The sequence below is a fragment of the Brachyistius frenatus genome, unplaced genomic scaffold, assembly GCF_029030835.1.
Source record: "Brachyistius frenatus isolate BFR_SWC_R1_liver_20210118 unplaced genomic scaffold, ASM2903083v1 Contig_33, whole genome shotgun sequence".
Classification (NCBI taxonomy): domain Eukaryota; kingdom Metazoa; phylum Chordata; class Actinopteri; family Embiotocidae; genus Brachyistius; species Brachyistius frenatus.
Window position 1 is genome coordinate 1,237,216 of NW_027210632.1, and position 22,935 is coordinate 1,260,150.

At 39.4% G+C, this 22,935-nt stretch overlaps 1 protein-coding gene across 1 annotated transcript in view; it reads left to right on the top strand.

Moving 5' to 3' along the window:
* Nucleotides 1-22,935, top strand: part of cerk (ceramide kinase) — a 36,279-nt gene that overhangs the window by 6,881 nt on the left and 6,463 nt on the right. The window contains exons 2-10 of the mRNA XM_069700273.1: nucleotides 3,273-3,407; nucleotides 4,876-4,998; nucleotides 9,073-9,198; nucleotides 9,853-9,919; nucleotides 12,025-12,170; nucleotides 17,134-17,208; nucleotides 17,434-17,586; nucleotides 19,244-19,349; nucleotides 19,877-19,956. Of these exons, the coding sequence (XP_069556374.1) occupies nucleotides 3,273-3,407; nucleotides 4,876-4,998; nucleotides 9,073-9,198; nucleotides 9,853-9,919; nucleotides 12,025-12,170; nucleotides 17,134-17,208; nucleotides 17,434-17,586; nucleotides 19,244-19,349; nucleotides 19,877-19,956 (1,011 nt within the window). The remainder of the gene's footprint in view (nucleotides 1-3,272; nucleotides 3,408-4,875; nucleotides 4,999-9,072; nucleotides 9,199-9,852; nucleotides 9,920-12,024; nucleotides 12,171-17,133; nucleotides 17,209-17,433; nucleotides 17,587-19,243; nucleotides 19,350-19,876; nucleotides 19,957-22,935) is intronic.

Below are 22,935 nucleotides of genomic sequence, written 5' to 3' on the forward strand. Positions count from 1 at the left end.
TGTATTCTTTATGCTTAGCTAAGCAAAACTAACCAATTACTGGTTTTATAGCTACATGTTCAGCATACAGATGTGAGAGTGTAATCGTTCTTCTGATGTAACTTTTAGCAAGAGAGCAAACTAAGATGTAGAACTATTCCCTGAAGGCAAAATGGCTCATTCATCCCCACATTTTTATGTGTAAAGCAATGAAAAAAATGTATATGAGCCATTCTTTCAAACATGTTTGTAGGAAATGATTGCTGGCTTATTATCCTCAATTATATCAGCCTTCCCAATCAGAATGATCAGGTACCAGCATCACTTTGCAGCAACAAAACAAACATTTGAATGCTCTCCTCCAACTGCAGAACAAGTTCCAGACATTAGAGCAGAAAGCCATTTTCTCCGCAGTTCCTGAAAAGCTGACTTTTTGCAGATAGCAGACCTCTCTGGCTTACAGTAACACACTGAACTGTGTGGTATGAATAGGCTGCACACAGTGGCTGACTGCCAGTGCTAAGATTCTTTTCAAGCACAAAGAAAAGTATGTCAGAGCAGAGCAGAGAGGATCTGCCTTGTATGGCCGAGGGCTTAGCATGTTGCTTAGGGACTGCACTGAGCTAAAAAGTAGGGAATTTGTGTGTGGGTATGTGTTCTCTGTGTGTGTGGTGACGGGATTATTGTGTACTTGTGTGTGCATATTCGGAGTGTGTGTGTGTGTGTGTGTGTGTGTGTGTGTGTGTGTGTGCGTGTGTGTGTGTGTGTGTGTGTGTGTGTGTGTGTGTGTGTGTGTGTGTGTGTGTGTGTGTGTGTGTGTGTGTGTGTGTGTGTGTGTTTATGCCTCTGAGAGAGTGTGTGGCACGGTTATTGGAGGAGTGTTAGAATGTGGGAATGTCAGCTATTGTTTCCAGTTCCTTCCCAAACACAGTTCACTGGGACGTTGGATTTGTCCTCGTCTCCGGGGTTAATTTGACCAAGTTGTCCAGAGGAACACCCCGGCGAGAGAAAACAAGACTCCCTGTACTGACACAATCATGAATGTTGGCTTTTTTGTCTGTGACAGAAGTGGATTCTCCCACAAGGCTAAAAGATTTCATACATTTTTCATTTTTTGGATTTCACCGTAAACCAGGGAGCTTAAGATAACAAACATGTAAATGAATAAGATACAAGATAAGATATTCTAATATATTCCACTGAGTGTTTTAGCACAACTCGGGTGCAAGTTTGGTGCTTTATGACACGAACCAAACAGCAAATGCAAAATTTCACGATGAATTATCTCAAACCTGTTACAGTTTGTTGTAATCTCGGGTTCATGTTGTTGCCACTATCAATATGCAACATCTTACCAAAGATAATCTGGTTTGCTTTTCTGTGTACGCTTGCATGAAATGATTTTTGTCATGTTCTAACATCCTCCTCAATACAGCGTGTCTATTTTGTCAGCACATCTCGGTGATAAGTCAAGACTATCAGTATAACGTGTTGCACAAATAGATGATTGCAAAAGTAGATTTGCATCTCAGCTATCTCCCTTTACTTTCCCCCAATGTGTGTAGAAGGAGCGCTTAAATCAACACCACACATGGTAAACTTCTTCAATGATCTGCTTGTGTAAGATACTCCCTTAAGACTCACCGTAAACGTCCACAGGTCAGTTAATGTAGCAATCTTACACTCTTTGGGAACATAGGCCACTATAGTGGGAAAGATAGATGTGTACATAAAATAAACGATGACTCAGTTCTATTTATCTGCCTCGGGGCCCTAAAATTGTGCATGCTGGTTCACGGTCACACGGTCATGACTCAACTAAGCTGCTGTTACTAGTAACCCCCGCGCTTTTCTGAAAAAGGCTTATATATACCTGCAGAAAAGTGTTAAAGGTCCCATATTTAAACTTTTCCAGTGTTTTTATTTTGAAGAAGATATTGTTTGTGGTTTTATGTACCAAAAGCTGTCTTAGTATAGTTTCACATGCTACCTGCTGATGGTCAGTAAATGCCTCCAGCTGTATGACATGCACATCACGTATATATGCCTATAATTTGATTACTTAGAAAGCAGCCTCAGTAAAAGAAAAAAATATTCTTACACGAGCACTATCTGATAGCATGTTCTCATCTGAGTGGGTTGGTGTGTTCTGTTTTTTTTTCCCCTCAGTCTCATCAGGTGAACTAAAACTTTATGTATGATACATGGGCAACCCAACCAGTGATGGGATAGTGTCAGGCCTGTGTGACCCTGTACAAGATAAGCTTGAAAAAAATTTAACACACAATTTTAGATAATTCCTTATGTATTTTATTTTAACGCAGAGCACTGGGTACAATTTTTCAAATAGTTGGAATGAAACTCCCCATTCTTGGTTTCTTTTTTTTTTTTCTGAAATAAAGCCATTACCCACATGGCCATAACTCTTCTTCCTATTTGTCAAAGTGTGAATATCGATGGCCATAAAGTTATTCATGCCTGCATGGCGTATCATCTTTATTTGAGAAAGAAATGAAATCCTATTTCTTCAGACTCCCAGGAGAGAAATAATATGTCATGCCTCCCTCCTATCCATTTCACCATATCAGCTGAATAAATTTGTAGGAGAGACTGGAGTGTCTGCATGTTATGCAGCTGAAGAGGTCAGCTAAACTCATTGCAAGTAATATTGTCCTTTTCCTTGTGTAAAAGTGTACTTTTGAAGTTATTCTGATTGTAGCCATCTATTGTGATTGAATGTTCAGGGTTTTTGGATTTAAATAAAAGTGCTTTGAAGGGTAAGTTACATTATGAGGCCTAGTGTAGAATATTTAGGCATTATCTTCCCTTTATTGATTTAGTTGCCTTTGTCTCGGTTTCCCCTGGTCACTGTGTTTCATTTAAAAGCAATACAGTAATAATAATGATTTTCCATAATGCTGGCTTTCAACACAGTAAAATACAGCCCATTAAACTCTTTTGCTGTTACTTTGCAGCTCCTTAAGTTGCCTGATCCACCTCGTCTCGTCAAGACCAGGAGGTACCAGATCATACCGCACTCGACAAATTCTGTCTCTATGCTTGACACTATTCAGATAACACATGATATTGGGATCCATTGCTATATAAATATATTGATTATTGCGGCTTTAATGCTTATACCAAACATTTTGAATGCTTTTGTGAGCAGAAGGTGATTTGGTTTTCGAATATGTCTGTGTACATGTGAGAATTTATTATGACTGCAAAAGAGCTTAATGCCTTGGTTATAATGTCATGCGATTAACTAAAATGTTATTTTATTATCTTTCCAGCACACAGCCAAGTTCAAGTGTGTGAAATATTGTTCATCCGCAATACAAAAGATGGTGACGAAGACGACACACAGACCAGGAAGCATCAGGAAAAGACAAAACAGCACTCCCAGCTGTATCCCCATGCATTCACAGGTACAAAACATACACTGATGTGCATACTTAAAGTGACACTTCCCTATTTTGACACATGGAAGTTATTTCACAAGTTACAGAGCATACTATTCAGCTTGCGAAAGCAGATGTGCTATAATGTCCTCTATGGCTCTAAAGAAACTTTGCCAAGTCTGCAGTACAGCATCCAGCACTTTTGTTTCTCTTTGTTGTCCCTGCGTTATTGAAGTACAGTGCTATATTGCTGAATTGCCCTTTGAAGAAATAGATGCAGCATATTTTGTTCCTTCTAAAAACAGAGCCTGAAGCCAGTTTACGTCATCGTCACTTTCATTTTACTGAAGTAGGTTAAAACCACATCACAGTTACATTTTGCGTAAGTATGCTGAGAGCCTGCATTTAGCCCCACCAATCACTAGTGATCTGACACAGGAAATAAGCCTGTAGGACAGCTCCATAGTTAGAAAGTAATGCATTAACAACAGAGTCCCTCACAGCTTAGCCGTCTGGGTCTAAGATGGCAGCATGCCAGTGACTTTGGGGCTAATGCTTGATTTGGAGCCATTAGATTATATCCAAACAAGATCGGATTTACATTATTTATCATAGCCAAATGTTAAAAATGATCTCACTAATGTGAGCTTTTACTGGCATTAGAGTATGTGGAGAGTCTGACACAACTGCATTCCCACAATCTGTGGAAAACTTGGCTTCAAAGACATGTCCCATCACTTACATCCCGATTATGTAACTTATTAAAGGACGGTTTTACACCCACTCTGAGCGTTTCTCTGCCTGCCCCACTGTAAGTACAAGGTAAGTGATTTGGACTGAGGAACTTGCCCAAAAAGTTAACTTTTCTATCTGATGGAAAAAATGCTTAGTGTGATCATTTGACTTTGTAATGCTTAGCAAGTGAATCTGCCGTCAAAGTGCTTATCGGGTGATTTTTGGCTCCTTAATGTAAATATTTCAGTAATGTTCCTAGCAGGATATTATGTGACTCCATCTCTACTTTTTGTCTTTCAGCAGAGCCCTATTTTACTTAACTGGCTTCTTCTTCTTCATTTCCCTCATCACTTCATTTCCTACTCATTCACATATCTGATTGACCTGGCCTGTAAGATAACAGAAAAAGGTTCATTCTGTGGGCAAGCCCGCACTGTAGCACAGCCGGGTAGTGCTGAATGTAGTGAGTGAGAAAAGCATTAATGAACAAAATGACCAGCCCAAAAATACTCTGGGTCACAAGCTATAATGATCGTTTTAGATATTCAGATCAGGGAAGGTACTTTTAGATTATGGGTGGCACATACTGTAGCAGCATGATATGATATGAGAGGCTTTGTTTAGCACTTTGGTGTTATCTCCTGATAGGGAATTGTCTAGTTTTGATTATATCATCTTTCTTCCGTAGACACTCTCTGTCTAAAAGCTATGAGGTGTTGGTTGCTAAGCAGTTAGAGCGTTCTGTTTTCTTTCTTTACAGTTTCCTATGTGAGGAGGACCAGGCAGCACCAGTGGCGCTGTAGTGACGTCACCTTTCACTGTGCCAACCAGGGACTCTGTGAGCAGTGGATTCGAGTTACGAATGAGCAGCTGTCATTACTCAGTATGTGCTGTGTAATGATGTTCTCTAACAGATATGGTGATGTACTTTGGACTTAAGGACTTAATCAGAGTCGGTTCACAGACAAGGCACCATAAAACTAGGAATCTGGCTAAGTGTTGGTACAAATACAGTGCATCCGGAAAGTATTCACAGCGCTTCACTTTTTACACATTTTGTTATGTTACAGCCTTATTCCAAAATGGATTAAATTCATTTTTTTCCTCAAAATTCTACACGCAATATCCCATAATGACAAAGTGAAAATAGTTTGTTTACAATTTTTGCAAATCTATAAAAAAATAAAGAACGAAAATATAACACGTACATAAGTATTCACAGCCTTTGCTCAATACTTTGTTGAAGCACCTTTGGCAGAAATTACAGCCTCAAGTCTTTTTGAGTATGATGCTATAAGTTTGGCACACCTATTCTTGGGCAGTTTCTCCCATTCTTCTTTGCAGGACCTCTCAAGCTCCATCAGGTTGGATGGGGAGCGTCGGTGCACAGCCATTTTCAGATCTCTCCAGAGATGGTCAATCGGATTCAAGTCTGGGCTCTGCCTGGGCCTCTCAAAGACATTCACAGAGTTGTACCGAAGCCATTCCTTTGTTATCTTGGCTGCGTGCTTCGGGTCGTTGTCCTGTTGGAAGATAACCTTTACCCCAGTCTGAGGTCCAGAGCGCTCTGGAGAAGGTTTTCATCAAGGATGTCTCTGTACATTGCTGCATTCATCTTTCCCTCCATCCTGACTAGTCTCCCAGTTCCTGCCGCTGAAAAACATCCCCACAGCATGATGCTGCCACCACCATGCTTCACCGTAGAGATGGTATTGGCCAGGTGATGAGTGGTGCCTGGTTTCCTCCAAACATGACGCTTGGCATTCAGGCCAAAGAGTTCAATCTTTGTTTCATCAGACCAGAGAATTTAGTTTCTCATGGTCTGACAGTCCTTCAGGTGCCTTTTGGTAAACTCCAGGTGGGCTGTCATGTGCCTTTTACTGAGGAGTGGCTTCCGTCTGGCCACTCTACCATACAGGCCTGCTTGGTGGAGTGCTGCAGAGATGGTTGTCCTTCTGGAAGGTTCTCCTCTCTTCACAGAGCAACGTTGGAGTTCTGTCAGAGTGACCATCAGGTTCTTGGTCACCTCCCTGACCAAGGCCCTTCTCCCCCGATCGCTCAGTTTGGCCAGGCGGCCAACTCTAGGAGGAGTCCTGGTGGTTCCAAACTTCTTCCATTTGTGGATGATGGAGGCCACTCTGCTCATTGGGACCTTCAATGCTGCAGAAATTTGTCTGTACCCTTCCCCAGATCTGTGCCTCGATACAATCCTGTCTCGGAGGTCTACAGACAATTCTATGGACTTCATGGCTTGGTTTGTGCTCTGACATGCACTGTCAACTGTGGGACCTTATATAGACGGTGTGTGTCTTTCCAAATCATGTCCAATCAACTGAATTTACCACAGGTGGACTCCAATTAAGTTGTAGAAACATCTCAAGGATGATCAGTGGAAACAGGATGCACCTCAGCTCAATTTTGAGTGTAATGGCAAAGGCTGTGAATACTTATGTACGTGATTATTTTTTTTTTTTTCGTTTTTTTTATTTTTAACAGATTTGCAAAAATTTCAAAAAAATGTATTTCACATTGTCATTATGAGGTATTGTGTGTAGAATTTTGAGGGAAAAAAGAATTTAATCCATTTTGGAATAAGGCTGTAATATAACAAAATGTAGAAAAAGTGAAGTGCTGTGAATACTTTCCAGATGCACTGTACATAGAAAACTGAAGTACACAGTCATTAAGTTTCACTGCAGTGGAGTCAAAGGGCAAATAAACTCTGGATTAAGTGTATTTAGTAACAGGTGAAAGTCTTTATAAAGCTAATCCAGGGAATTACATTACATGGAGTCTTCCATTGTGAAATCTGGGGAACGTGATCCATGATAAACATTTAAACTTGGTTTGTGTTTCAGAGGGTGTTTAAAAGCTGCTGCTGCTGCTGCTGTGGTTTGTCTGTTGGGGTAGTATTGGATTAATAGATGCTGTGCTGTACCGCACAAAAGATTCCCAGAGGGATGTGGGTGTCCTGTAAAGATCAGGCATTTTGATTTCTGAAGTAATTTTACAACAATTTTCCACATGCGATATGCAACTCAGTCCTGTGTATTAGTGATCTATGCAGCATCTCATTGGGACGCCAACACGCTGAATATAAGTTACTGAAATGCCCAAAGAAAACAGTTTTCACTATACTGTACCTGTATGATATTGGTGCCGTCACATACTAAAATTCATTATTATGGGCAAAATCAATCGAGGCAAACAAAAGGGAAATTATGTGAATGTATGTGAATAGTTTAGAGATTAATATTGCAAATAAACTATAGTAAATAAGATTAACAAAGTAAAAGTAACAAAGTAACTGGTCTAAAATGCTAATTCAATGATGTTTCTACTTTAAAATGAAATGAAAGCATAAAAATAGATTCAACATGATTTCTCCAGACTGTTCGGGGAAGCTGGTGAAATCATGTTGACATTTTTATTTCATGTTTCAAACAGCAGAGCTGGTGAAATAACTGTTCACAGCTCCATTCATAGGAAAGCATTTCATGTCTAATTAGCACAATATTCTAGCATTTCAATACCCAAAAGCACAAACACTCATCATGCAGAATGGCACATTTCAATAAATAACCACAGTGTAAATATAGTACTTTAATGTTGCAGCTGGTAAAATAAGGGTGAATCGTAAGAACCCATCATAATGTATTAATTAATCATATTTTGTATTGAAAAGCTTAATTTATAGAATAACTAAAGCACTTAAATACACTATAAAATGTAAATTTGAAACAACGTCTTTATTCCATATGCCTATTGCTAAGAGAGCTCTTCTTCAGTGAGGAACGTGTGCACTGTTGTCCATAAAAGTCACCATTCTTTTCAGCAGTATCTTATGCACAGTGACCTCAGGACAGCCCGCAGGCAAACCTACAATAGAGGTGGCCTCCTGCATTTCTCTTCAAGACAGTGTCTCCCAGGCGCAGACACAAAGAATAGTACCAACAACAACAGTCTGATAAAACATATAAATGATGGCACTACAAACACGAGAAAAAAAAGAGCATAATCTTGTATAAAAATATCTTGGTCATGAAGCATGAAGATGATGCTCGCTGTCCACATGTGCACTCAGGAGTCTGCACATCTGTCTCCTACATGCCTTTCAAACATGAAACATTAAACTGTAGACTGAAAATGAACTTAAAAACCCATTGTGTTTATGTTTCCCCGTGATACATGAGCATACAAATGTTATAATTCTATCAGTCAACATATTGCGCTTCATTAAATCTTTGACCTAATTGAGTGAAAAATAGAGGGTTTTTTTTACTGCGAGATTAATAAGCGATCACATAACTGGCTTTCACTGGATTTAATGTGTATCTAGCATGTGAGAGTGTACAGTGGGTTGAAGGCATTTGAAATGGTCTGCTTGGCCCCACAATGCTTGGCAGGATGAATCAATTCAAGGAAATTAACCACATTCATTTTGAGGATGAAGCCTCAGTCTGGTCAATAGTGTTTGTCTCCTCCATAGCATACCTTTACATCACCTATACAATCCATTTTCTGTAATCTAATGGAACTTTTTTCTTATTGCCAAACAATATGGCTCCCTATATTTCTTTGTGCTCATTTAACACTTGATCCCGATCCATTCATTTTCAGTCGGAGCAGCTGCTGTATCTCAGTTTGTTGTCCTAAACGCAGTCTTCCTCAACAGCCATAAACAAGGCATTTAGTATTCTCGGTCGCAGCACTTTGTAGGTTTATCACCGAATGATGCAGTAACTCTGAATTGCTCCACACTCCTCACATAGTCCGTAGACACGCCATTTATTTTTCATGCGGCATGTTTTGGGGACCAGTCAGGTTGACTGAGCATTTTGAAAAAGGTCTCTGTTTAATGAAAACTTCATCAAGTTGTTGTCAGTTACTCATTTGTAAAAAAGGTAAACACCACGCATTTTTAATGAGTATCTCATACTCCTCCCTCCCTCTGCAGCCAACCGACCAAAGAGCCTTCTGGTGTACATCAATCCATACGGGGGAAAGCGCCGCGGGAAGTGTATTTTTGAGCAGAAGGTGGCTCCGGTGTTTCGGCGTGCCGGCATCTCCACCGATGTGATAGGTGGGTCCCTGTCAGTTGCATTCCTCAACATTTAAATAAAAAATGAGTCTCAATGGCCGCCGTATAGATCTCCCCTGCCACCGTGGCCTCTCGCGGGAACCGAGGAGGCTTGCAAGGATATGATTTGGCTTTTAGTGCCATTAATCATGCCACCACCTTAATGGAAGCTGTGATAGTTGATAAGCTTGGCTATCCAAACACATCTATTATTCAATAAGTGTTTGCTACAGCTACGAATAGTCTGGGGTATTGATGGTCCATCAGAGTGAATACTATTCACTCTGGGCATCCTACAACTGCTATGAATTGCAGCATTGTATTTGTGCTGGTATTATATGCCTAGTAAACAGATTTACTGTTGAAATATCGTTTTTGTTTTCGTGGGCTCAGGGCTCATTCTGCTGGATAATATACAATAGCTGAATGAGGTTGTTTTGTGCCACTGTGCCTCTGCTTTTTTCTAAACGTTAATCTGCTCGCCGGGCTCCAGCCAATGTTTCAAAAATGCAGTACTTTTCCTCATCTTGTACTTCAAAATGCCTGTAATAGCATGCTTGTTCTACCAGTCATTCCACAAAGAGTCCAGTTATTCAGTCTGTACGTTATCCTCCACTGAACTCGTACTAATGCTTGCCGTTTGATTTGTTTCCATAGTTACAGAGCATGCTAATCATGCCAGGAACCACTTGAAAACAGAGGCCAATCTCGATAAATATGACGGGTGAGTACTTAAGCTCAGTAGCTCCTGCTATCAGCCTTTGATCACTGTTTCCTCGCTGTGGCATGGAGTTGGCCCTGATATGTTCATATTCAAATAAAGCCACGAAGAGACTCGGCCATGAGCTATATTTTAATAAGCGCACATTTAAAGTAGCCTATGTCTGAAGCCCTGTTGGTCAGTAATCTGTTTTGTAATTACTTATACAAAGTGCCAGTATATATGTGTCTTTGTCACATTTATTAACCAGAGTAATTCTGATTATTTCAGACCTGCATTTCCCTGAACAGAGTTGGCTGTCTGTAAGCAGGCCAGTCATCTGTGATCAGTAATTTCTCTTTATATCAGTATTTCATAATATTTTGACTTTTAAACATTTCCTTCAACCTCATGCGTGGGCTCTAAACAAACTTGCAAACTAATAATAATAAGACACAACCCAACATTGCTTGGTGTCCGGCCTCCTTCTCTATAATACAATATAAATAAGTCTAAAAAAAATAAAGAAAACTTGGAAGAGCAAGTTCTGTAAATGCACATAATAACAAGATTAAGGTTTTGCAGTCATGCGATCTCTGTTAGGCTTTACAAGTTCACCAACTAAATGTCAGCAGTCACAACATGATGATTTTCAGAATATATCATGTTTACCAATATTTTAACTTATGTAAGCATGCTAACATTTTCGAAATTAGCACTAAACACAATGACACAGCTGAGGTTGGTGGAATATTTAAGTTGTTGCAGGTATTTGGTGACAAATAAAATACTGACCAAGCTAAAACTTTGTCATGTTGATGGCACTAGATGAAATGTCAAGAAATCACCAAAGTGATTGTAATTCATCTTAAGGGTAACAAGAATGTCTGTCCCCAATTTTCTTTAGCAATGCATCGAGTGATTGCAAAACTACAAATGTCAACTTCATGGTGAAGTATACATTATGAAGTATACATTATACATTATTATATACATTATACCCATGTATAAGAAGAGGAAAAGTCAGGGGGGGTCACCAAAATGCAGTTGTATTGATCATTTTGGCACCATGAATGTCTATAAAAAAAAATTTTTTTAAAAAGATACAATTTTAACTTGTTTTCAAATTTGGCACCATATTTCTGTAATTCCTCAAGGGTGTAAAGTGTCACCATTTTTTTACTAGTTAAAGAGTCTGATCGATTGATAACTTCTTATTTTTCTAAGGAAGATCAACAGTTTTAAACTTATTCATTCATGTACTTTTCAAAATGAGGGAGAAGTGGATCTGAGAAGCATCCACATAAAAATTATTTTGAAATATTTAATGTAGATGGTAAATAGTGAAGAACCCGGAACTTATCACTCATTGGGTGAAATATCTAGTGGATAATTTACAGCCTACAGCCACACAAAAGGTCCTTTCAGAGAAATATAACAAGACCCAGAATGACAGCCTAGTGCTTAAGATGTTCAATTGAAATCAACTGCAGTAATAGCAGCAGTAAGACTTTAACAAAATAAAGTAATGTCACTAGGAATGTCATTCCAGCAGGTAGCTGATTCGGCTCTCCAGCATCACTTACAATAACCGTACAATGAATCTAAATTCTAAAACTAGCTCAAATTGTACATGATGCTGTTCAGGTCGGTGGGTAAAGAAAGCATGTGAGGGTTAAAATGGAGCTGTTAGTTGAACATAAAGGGCCTCCTTTTTCCTACTGAGTGCCCCGTCATCTCCAGCTTCTATTCATCAGATACTCAGTCCACCAGAACAGGGTTAGAGTCCATTATATTTTTACTCTGCAGTTCACGTAATTTATAGAACCAATTCTGTAAGGTTTTGAGTTCAACTTAAGAAGCTGTGACGGCTGGTGGCATAGCGTGATATTCTTATTTATTGAAGGGCTTCATAGTTCAACCAGCTGACTCAATGAATTCTTGTCAAGGTTTTCTGCCCATATAGTTATTTTTCCTGTGAATATGTATAAAGTAAATCCATGTGCACTTAACTTAACTCATTATGTGCTAACCAGCCAGGCTACTTGTATGACCAGGAGCTACACTCAAATGTAGTTGGAAACGCATGTCAAACCCATGTATAAGTTGATGATCTCGTGTGTGTCCAGGGTGGTGTCTGTGGGTGGAGACGGGATGTTCAGTGAGATCCTGCATGGGTTGGTTACCAGGACCCAAACAGACCAAGGGGTGGACCAGAACCAACCAGATGTTGAGTTGGTGCCGTGTTCTCTCCGCATAGGGATCATTCCTGCAGGTTGGCTTTGACATTATACATTTGGTGACAACATTGTAAGAAGTAGTATTGATGATAAAAATCTCTTATGTCAAATTCATGATTTGGGTGTTATTCTAAATTCATTAAAAGCTTTAAAAGAATAGTTTGACAAGATAAAGACATAGGTCTTAGGTGACAAGACTGATAGCACTCTCGCACTTTATTTTAATGACCAACTTTGGACAGCTTAGTTTATGATAAAGCCCCTAAAAAGGAAGACACAACTGGCCTGGCTCTGTCCAAACGATTTAAAAAAAAAAAAAACACCTACCAGCATATGTGAAGCTCATTAATGAACATCTTATCTGTAATTTGTTTGATCTGTAGATAACCCAGTTGGAGTTTTATGGGTTTTATACTGTATGTTTGGGACGTGGCCAGGGGCAGAGATGTCTAATCTCACCCAAGGTAAACTGGCTGCTATTTAACGGCAGACATGGAAGTGATGCTAATTTTTTAATCTAATTCTCCGCAAGAAAAAAAAAAAAAGCATTTTTTTTTCCCAAAGAGTTTAAATATTTCTGTAAAGATTTTAAAGAAATGTAATACTAAACTTAAACTTAATTTAAATAAATGCAAATACTGACAATAGTATATATTTTTTACAACTCAGTCAGCAACATTTAACTCCCACCCCAATTTAAATGAATCAGTCACACAAGATTGAGACAAAGGGACAAAAAAAAAATACCTTACATACCATACAAATGTAATAAAGTAAAATCATCGCTGGAAATTATTTTCATTTTTTGGCTTTTTATGTTGCTTTGTGTATTTTTCTTTTTAGACAAAAAACAACTTTGCCTTTATATTCAGCTATATAAAAGCTCCTGGTGAGGGGTGTCTAATTTTTATATTTATAGAACACGATGTAATGCTTGTCTGACAGATTATAATTACCTAAAGGACACAACTGAAAGATCTTTTGTTCTTTCTCTGCCTACACGTGCTATAACCCACAGCTGAATGCATGAAGTTCATACCAGATCTTTCACTATTGTCAAAAATCTGTTGTGGCTCCATCACCGAATCGTGCAGTCAAATTTTGTGTCTAAAGGGACTACAGTATATACACATACATATAGTATGTGTGTGCGTGCGTTGTCAAGACCCGGTATGTGTCGAATGATGTTGATTGAAAATTGTACCCAGTGCTGCAGTTAAATCATTTACATAAAAGAATGTCCACGGCAACGGGGTTGAGGTCCCCACCAGTGGCCTGCAGAGGGCCAATTATTCCAAGTGCCATGAATGGAAACGTGCTGAGTGACATTTTGAAATCACTGTAATTTTCATGAGGATAGAAATACGATGTATAAAGATCAATATGAAGCTGTCCTGTGCACAGCTTGACAGTAACAGCAGCGTGGATTAAAAATGGTCTGGGTACACAGTAAGTGATTTTTAGGCTACTTACAGCCATAAATTGAATGTGTTGACTCATCCTTTTTTTTTTTACTGAAGCACATGAATTAAAATGTCAGGTGTGCAATGTCCATTTTATTTTATAAGGCTTTTTAAACGTTGAGCATTTCATCATCATACTTCTAATTAAATGCTTTAAGCTGTCAGTGAGTGGTCACCAGAACGATGTTTTAAATTACTGGTATGCAATTTTAATACAAGGGTTTAGCAGGAAAATGTAAAATTAGGAGTGCTTAGATTTTTTTTCTCATCATGATATAATGACCAAGGTCAACCTCTCCTCAATGCTTTTAAAATCAGAGCAGGCTTCTTTTTTTTTTTTTTTTTTTTTGGTATCCTTTCAAAAACATTGTAAAAGCATACTACTGATGAGTAGTGGCTTCATACATAAAACATTTTTTTTTTTAAATCACCTTTGAGAGTTCCTTCTCCACTCAGCCACTGAAAGAAATTACTGCTGATGATCGGCATTCTACTTTAAGCTCAAAACAAAACCTGAGGGGGGAAATATACTTGATTCAGGTCTATTCATGCACACTGTAAATGAGTGAGTTTAAACTGTAATTCTCTAAAAAATCGCACAGCCATCGCAACGAAAGTATATCATTGTGAACAGCTCCAAAATCTATTAAAAACTAATCAGTGAGCCACACTGTTACACCTCATGACACGTTCCTTTATTACAATGAACCTGGGCACTGCAGTTTATTGTAAATTAATCCTCTGTACACCGATCTCGTTTTTTAATAGAGCACCAAATGTGTGTTAATCCACTTCTGAAAATAGTCCCCAACAAATGCACTGTTTACAGTCGTTTGAGTAATGTTTGCTTAACACTACAGTGCCGAGTTATTTTAGGAAATAGCTGAGGCTTTTTGAATTGAAGCTCCACTTTTGCAAGATGTTTTTTAAAGGCTTGTAGTATGTTCAGCATGGCACATGTATGGGCTTTGAGATGAGCGACACAAACAGTGTAGGGAAGTGAAACAGCATTGAGAGTTGCTGGCCGTGTCTTTGAACATTTTATTCTAGATCAGACCTAGAGACATTTTTGCAGACTTATATATGAAATCAATTACTCAATGGTGTGTGCAACGGAATCCACCTGCACTTGTTTGGACTCAATCTCACACACACACATTCCACCTCTCCTTGTGTATTATTTAGTAATGATCAGTGAAGCTCTGATCATTCTGTTTCAATCTCTTTCCATTGTAAAACAGTTGAGACTATATTTGTGTGCCAGTAAAGTGACAAAATAATGGTGATCATAAAAACACACACCTTTGCTTGAAAGGCAATGATGGCAGGTGTGCTTCTGCATGTAGTCTTAGATTTTATGTAAATCCGAGCCTATATCATCACCACGGACTGTATGGTTTTTCCACCTGGATGGGATTTTATCAATAAAACGATCGATAGTGATGTCAGTCTTTGGAATCTCTTAGTAAGGTATCAAAGTCCTGTGTGCCAAGGTTCAAATTAGGAGTCGTGAACTCATTAGTGGCCTCGTCATCGAGCTTTCACACAAACAACTGTTTTTGACACCTTCCTGTTGCACCGGATTTAGCCATTATTGACTGAAAAGGAATGCCAGTTAACCCCCATGTTAAAAGTAGATTATGCAAATGACAAAAAACCAACAGGGCAGTTGGTGCATCTGGTTTAAAAGCGGCTCATGGTCTGTCGTTGTAAGATACTGTCACAAGTGCAGCCATAAATACATTCATCTACTGAGGATTCAAAGAAAAAAAACATCCTTTTTGGGGCAGCACTAAAAAGCACCCAGAGCTCATTGTTGTCCAAGAGATAAAGACGATCTAACAGCCAAGATGATCTTACTGGCGAGACAGTTTTTGGGGAAACGCAGATAAAAAACCGGAGCTTCCCTGCTGAGGATATGTCTTGTGACAGCTTATGCTCTCTCCTCTGAATATGCCAACAGGCTATTGTGGTTGAGTAACTTAAGGGGGAATAAAACATTGAGCGTCTGAGGCCTGAACACCATCGAACATCTGTGCGCGCCAGTTAAATCCATTCAAAGTCAGTTGGCTTTCACTGAGTAGCTTTAGAGGAGTCAAATGGCATATGTCACCGTTTTTACGCTCAGCAAAATAGCTGGCAGTGCATGGCTGTCAGGAGCAATTGGAAAGGGTTCGGATGTGATTATGAGGCTCGGAGGAGAGGAGGCAAAGGCCAGATAAGTGATATTCATAGAAAGACAGAAAAAGCGAGAGAGGGAGCTCATCTTCATACTCATCTGTGTGTCCACCGCCGAATGACAGGCCTGATCTCCTCTGTCACGCTTCTGTGAGCCAGCTCAAAACATCACTAGTTAGATTTCACTTCCCCCCCCCCCTCTCTCTCTCTCACTCTGTCTTTTATCAGTGGCAGTAGGTCCATTTCACCACTTGAGGATGATCAAAGTAGGGCAGATAGGTCTAAAATTACACCATGTGGCGCGCAGAAGGAGCGATAGAGCCTTATTACCTCTCAAGTTGAAAGATTTAATGTCAAATTCAACATTTCTCACAAGGCGGGTGGATGCCTCTTATCTTTCATTTGTTGGCTGAAGAGAGCTGATGATAGCTCAGGACCCAAAGCTATCCCATTAGTTAACTTTACGACTGCAGCGTCTCATTGCTTCCGCCTAATAAAATCATTCAACTGAGTTTTCCTTACTTGATTGCCACTTTAAAAGACATGTAACTCTGCTCTTGACAGTGCCTTTTATGACTTTTAGACACATGGGATTAACATCTGATTGGATGGTGACACCTAAAGGACACACTGCTCATCCTACTAAAGATATTTAGTCTTTTTGTCAGCAGAAATTTTACCAAAAGTGCTCGCTCTAGATTTACTGATATTTGGGAGACATGGAAAAAGGAGGAGGAAGAAGAAGGTCGTCGGACCTGGTGTCTCCCCTCTAACCTACATCAGCAAAAACTGACAGAAATAAAACCCGCGAAAACAGGACTGCCGGACCCATCAGAAACAACAAAAAGAAAAGAAAATGAGACTCTGCGTACCCAAACAAATACCGCTGCTGTGGCTGGAAGGTGGAATAGTGAATGAGCCGAGCTTTCTCTCCCTCCTTTATTGGCTTCCACTTAGGGAAAAATACATTGAGTCAAAGATCTACGACTGTAGAGTCTTTGTTCATTTATGCATCCTAGTATGACTGTAACTATTTGGAAATATGTCTTCCAGGAAGTATTAACCAACAGTTATATAATCCTTAAATTTCCTATGGAGATAAAGCTTTTGTTGTTGTTGCTGAGGTTATTTTTCTTTTTACAAAACTAAGATAGTCCAGATGAACATTGGCGTATATGCCATTCTCAATGTCTCTGGGTCAAATTATGGTGTGTCTATCAATGAAATTGTATGTTCATGCTACTACTGAGGGACAGCAAAATATGGCTTTAGATAGAGTAAGTTTCCCCCCAAAATATATCCATTTAATGTGTTTTTTACCATGTCAGCATCAGGGTGTGTGTCTCTTCTCCATCAGGGTCTACTGATTGCATCTGCTTTGCCACAGTTGGAACCAACGATCCAGTTACTTCTGCTTTACACATCATTGTGGGTGAGTTGAAGTCACTAAAAGACTGAGAAACATTTACAGTGTGTGTCCTTACCTCAGTGCTCCTGTCGGTTTTATCAGTGTTGTGCGGGAAGCAATGAACAACCTTTGAACGATTATGACAGCTTCTGGTTTTAGTTTCGTGTCCGTGGTGACGTGTTGCATGTTGTTGTAACTCAGAAGGCTTTGTATTTTTGTTTTTTGACTTCACTGGGCATGTCCTCACAGGTGATTCCCAGCCAATGGACGTCTGCTCAGTTCACCAAAACGACATCTTTCTCAGATACTCTGTCTCATTGCTCGGCTATGGTTTCTATGGAGACGTTCTGACAGACAGTGAGAAGAAGCGATGGCTCGGTCCTGCCAGATACGACCTGTCAGGTATGTGGTCAAGCATTTTCTGAACCTGAGTTACTCTTAAACCTAACCCTCTGACCTTTACTTTTAACCCATGGCTCACTGTCCTTAAAGGTTACTGACTTCACACGGGCTTGATTTCATGTGAGGTAACCTGGAGTTTATACCTGAGCTTGCTGGTCCTGGTCTGGTTCCAGACTTTGGAGGATTAAAGATATAAATCTAACACAGCCTCAGGCTTGTGGATACATCAAGAGGCTCAATAACACCACAACCATTTCTCCTCCCGATGGGGCTACACATACACACTTTCACACAGCCACCTTAGGATGCAAGATATGAAATCTGGCTAGATTAAAGTGATGCCATCTGAACAGAGGAAAATAAACATGGACCCTCATTCATCAAAGCATCTAATCATGTAAACATGTGCTGAAGAACTGCCGGTATAAACAAGAAAATTGGTCGAACCTTAAAGCATTGATCAATAATACATCTCACCATTTATATATCCATCAGCATGTGCACATACTGTACATGTTTATTTATGTGTAAACAGAAATAGCCGCGAAGTGCTGTGTAATGGTCAACCTATCTCTTTGATGACTGAACATCTGAGCAGAGTTTGACAGAAATCCATCCAATAGTTGAAGAGATATTTCAGTCTGGTAGACCAGCATTGCTGGTACAGTCAAATTGCAAGTGATGCATGGTACATTGGTGACCTCCCAAACATCCTGGCTTGAATAAAATATTAGTTTGGAATTAATAGTTCAGAACATTAAATGTCACAGTTTTCCTAACAACACTAAAAGAAATCCAGCTCTCTGTGGCAGCTCCAAAACTGTGGGACAGCCTCCCTCTTCAGATCAGCTCATCAGATCTAATCTGAAAACATGTTCTCACGAATTTAATGTTAATTCTATTTTTAGTTTTCATTTCATTTTTAATTACTCCTCATGAATATCCTCGTGTTGTTGCTTGATATTTTTCTTAATTAATTTAATGATCATTTGTTTTTTTTAGCTTAATTTGTTTTCAATCATTTTATTATTTTCAAGTCTATTTGATCTGTTTTGGTTCTGTTTGATGTTGTGCAGCATTTTGTTCAACTTTTGTTGAGTATAAATGTGTTACATAAATAAATCTGGCTTGACTACACTGATTTATTCAACATTTCCTCAAGTGGCTTGGCCAAAAATACATAAATACAGATACAGCATAGATGGGGAGGGGGGAGGGGGAGCATTCACTTTACATGAAAGTAAAAAAAAAAAAGAATCAGCATTTTCAAATTAGATATTAGGCCATCTTGTCTACAGGTGCTCAGATATTTAAGACAAAACTGGGGTATTAATAGTGTACTCAGAAATAAATAAACTTGTTTTCCAAGTAAATGAGAAATGAGGATAGTTTATAGGTTATCAATGATTCAGGTATTGTTTTGCCCATGATTATACTTGTGTACCACTATCTCTACTGTACAAGCAGAAACTTGTGTGTATGCATTGTAGATGAATGTCGCCCCTGGGTTGCACGATCCAATTCATTGTTGCAAATGTCTCCTTTTATTAATTTTACTTTTGAACTGTCTTGTTAGGTGTAATTCAAGTTGAATTAAACCCAACAAATAAAACATGTTCGCATTCCTTCTGTGGCTCACCCTGTCTTTCTGTTTCAGGAGTAAAAACCTTCCTGAGTCACAGCTACTACGAAGGAACCATCACTTTCCTCCCTGCAGATGACAACATGGGGAACCCGAGGGACCAGCTGCTGTGTCGATCCGGGTAAAAAAAAAAAAAGAAAAGGCTGGGAAATTCTGCTGCTTTCCAGAACCATATTTTACAATGTCACAACTTATCTGATGTGGTTCAATAGCACCTGTCAGAGCTTAAAATGAATAGTTTACATTGTCAGAAAGACTATATCATTTATTGTGGACTGAAAGCCCATTTAGGCTCTTCCAAAAGGCACTTAACTAAGTGCTTTGTTTTTTGGTATGCTGGGCACAGACATTGTTTGCATTTGTTATGGGGGCTGAAAGTCATTATTCTGTAAAATGACAACTTATTTCACTATAAGAAAAGTGATATGATCTTGCTACAAAAGGCCATTGTAACTGTAGACTTGTGTGAATTTCCAATAGAAACTGTGAATATTTAAATAGCTAAACACACATTCAGGTCAGTTTAAAATAAGATCTAAAATAGAATGAGTTTATTCTCATCTAATGACTCATATAATCGTATTAAAGCTTTGAATGTCAAAGCAATACGAATGGTTTGATGATGGTAAAACAACGCTGATATTTCAGGTGCCGCATCTGTCAGCACAAGCCCACCTCAAAGGACAAGCACATCGAGATGTCAGTAGAGAAGGAGAAGCCTGGTAAAGGTATGAGTTTGAATTTATTACTCAAAATGATCCATCGAAATCACATGGAAAAGTGTATTTGTCATTTCTCTACCTTGTTATCTGCTTGTTTGTCTATTTAGAAACTACTGCCAGACTTCTGAAATGTGCATTTTTGAAGGGTGGAGTTTGAGAGTTAAGACAAAAAAAAAAAAAAAAAAAGCAGATGAGACAATCCCACACCGAATTTCTTTTTCCTTGAAGCCACTCATAAAACAGGGGAGATTTGTATTTTTCTCTCTTTTTCTCGGGAAGATTAAGCACCCGAGGTGGACTGAGTGTAAATAACAGCGTCATCTTCTCCCTCTCAAAATTTTCTCCATTTTCTATCGGGGTTGTTTTTCTCCCTCAGCATGGCAAAATTCTTGATGAGATTCTTAATGAGTTATTGACGAGAAAATATAAACTGATCCAAGTGACACTGCACAACACCCCGTCGTGCCCCGTCGGAGCCTTTTTTGCCTATCGATTTTCCAAATCTCCGGCATCCATTCCTCCGTCTGCTTGATGAGATTGCATGTTCTCTGTCGGGGCTGGAGCCTGTCCGTCAGCTCAGCCTCGAGTTCACCCTCTGTTCCTTCATCTCTTCCTTCAACCGCTTGCATACGTACACACTTTGTTTTCTACAGTCCTCACAACGCTCTACAACACAGCAGCACAAACCTCTGGAGGCAGATGAAATACAACTCCTGTGTGTGCGTGCACTGGTGCATGTTTGTGTGTGTACTCGGAGAGGCAGATGATCTCTGTGTGTTTTTTTTTTCCTCCCTCTCTAATTAGTGTCATGTTGTTAAATTCAAGATTTTCTATCTTGGCCTGGCTTTCTGGGACTGCGGCTGCCTGTGGAGTGTGTTTTTCGCCTGTGTAAATATGAAAGCGAGCGTAACCTGTTTGTGTGTGTGTGTGTGCTGTGTGACAGACTCCCACTAATCAGGAATAAATTTGGCTCTGCCGGCTCTGACAGGGGGTTTGCCTCACACCAGCGCTGCCGTTTGTTTTGCGTTTTTTTGTTTTTTTTGTGTCTTCTCTGGTGAGGGAAATCTCAGACAACTGCTGAATCAATGAGGCACGACACAGTGCCTCTCTGAAAATGAGCCACCCTCTCCTGCGAAAGCAAATACTCATTTGGAAACATCCTCCTAATGCACAGCCTGCAGATGGATCTGTTGCCGTTTTTTTTTTTACTTTCTTTTTCTCTTCACATCTAGCTTTAATCACTGCTTCCCAATTAGAATATTGTTGTTTTTATGTAGCCTCAGCGGGCTTGTTGTCATTGGTTCGCGTTATCACCTCTGTAAGTTTGTTTTGCGAAACGACAGGGAAAGGTAATGAATCGTTTTGCTTTCCGAGATCACATAATTTTCCCTCTGAGGTACTCATAAAACAGTCAGATGCTAATTTGGACGTCTGTGATCACTTTTTTGCAGCTTACTCCAATGACTATCACCCTGGTGACAGGCACTGGCAGTCCCGTGGGTCATAGCACTGTGTCTTTGATACACCATCACACAAGTAAACAGTCGCTAATCTCCCCGGAACAGAGTGGTGATTTGTGAAGTGCAACCATCACATCTGTCATTGGAGATTTGGGGGCAACGCGTGCATTTAATCATAACCAGCTAATTTAAGGTTAATGCTTCAATCTGGAGGACTTCCTCTTTAGATATCATGAACCCTTCGTAAGCCCAACTTGATTGCATTTTGAAACAGAAAACATTCAGCTTTGGTACATTACTGTTTCTATTGTGGCTCAATCATCAGGGTAAAGCTGCTCTGAGAGTTGCTGCCAAGACATCTGGATCTTAATGGACCCTCGTCAGCATCACTGCTGTTGTGTGACAAGCTTGGAACTTAACCCCAGGACTCATAAAGCACTTGCAAAATGCAATGCATTTTTTTTTTTCAAAACCGCATTCCTGACGCCACACGGTTTATTTGTTTCAGCCCGACATCGGCACTTCTGGACTTGTGGGCTGAAAGGAAGCAGGATTTCTGCCCTTATCTCTGATCTAGCTTGTACAAGTAAGCAGCTTAAGGCTTGCAGAATTCCCCAAACAAAATCAAACGTGGCATTTCTGCAAATGTGGCGGAGCTGCTGTTGAATACAGCGTTAGAGGAAAATTACAGTCAATTATGTTCTCTGCAGCTCAAGGTTTATTCAGTTAAAAGTGTTCATGTCAGATGGAGAAGTTTTAATGTTGCAGTGAAAGTAGAAAAAGTTAAATGAACCGCAAACAGTCCAAAATGACAGTTTCTTAAATAAAAAAGAAAGAAAGGAAGTTTCTATAACCACTTAGTATTTTGAAGATTTACCCTTGAGTGCCTGCTGCAGGATTGTGAATGGAGCTTTTTTGGAAATACTTGTTCATCACCATTTGATTTTTGCTGCGAACTCACCATTTCTCTGCATCAACATGACACATTTAATTCTATTTGGAGTGTACATGAATGAAAGTGAGATTGTTTTTTTTGGAGTTCAGCTGTTTGGAGCTCGCAACACTGCCTGCTTGGAGATCTTAAGGGTCGGTCAGTTGTGCGCTGCATTACATTGCAATTCAAATTTGGCTACCAAAGAGTTGTAATACAATTTACAGGTAATTTAAGATTTTCTTTAAAAAAAAACTTTTCACATCTAATTGAATTTTAGTTTATTTGGAAAATGAATCATTTCCCACACAAGGAAACTCTTGAAAACGGACCACACTGATAGAAGTGTGGTAAAGAAGGTTCAGTGTCACTCACGTCATGTGAAATTGAATTACAAGGCCAGTGTTTTAGAGACATATTTGTTTCCTCTGTGTGATGTGAAACTGAACTGTTCAGAAAATGCTGTTGTTTTCCAGTTCCAGTCTAGGTTGAGTTTTGAGGACTTTGCCTTGTTGTATGCTGTCATGTATTAGAGTAACAGCCTCACTGCCTGATACTAATGATATTAACAGGCTTAACTCATTTTTTTAGTCA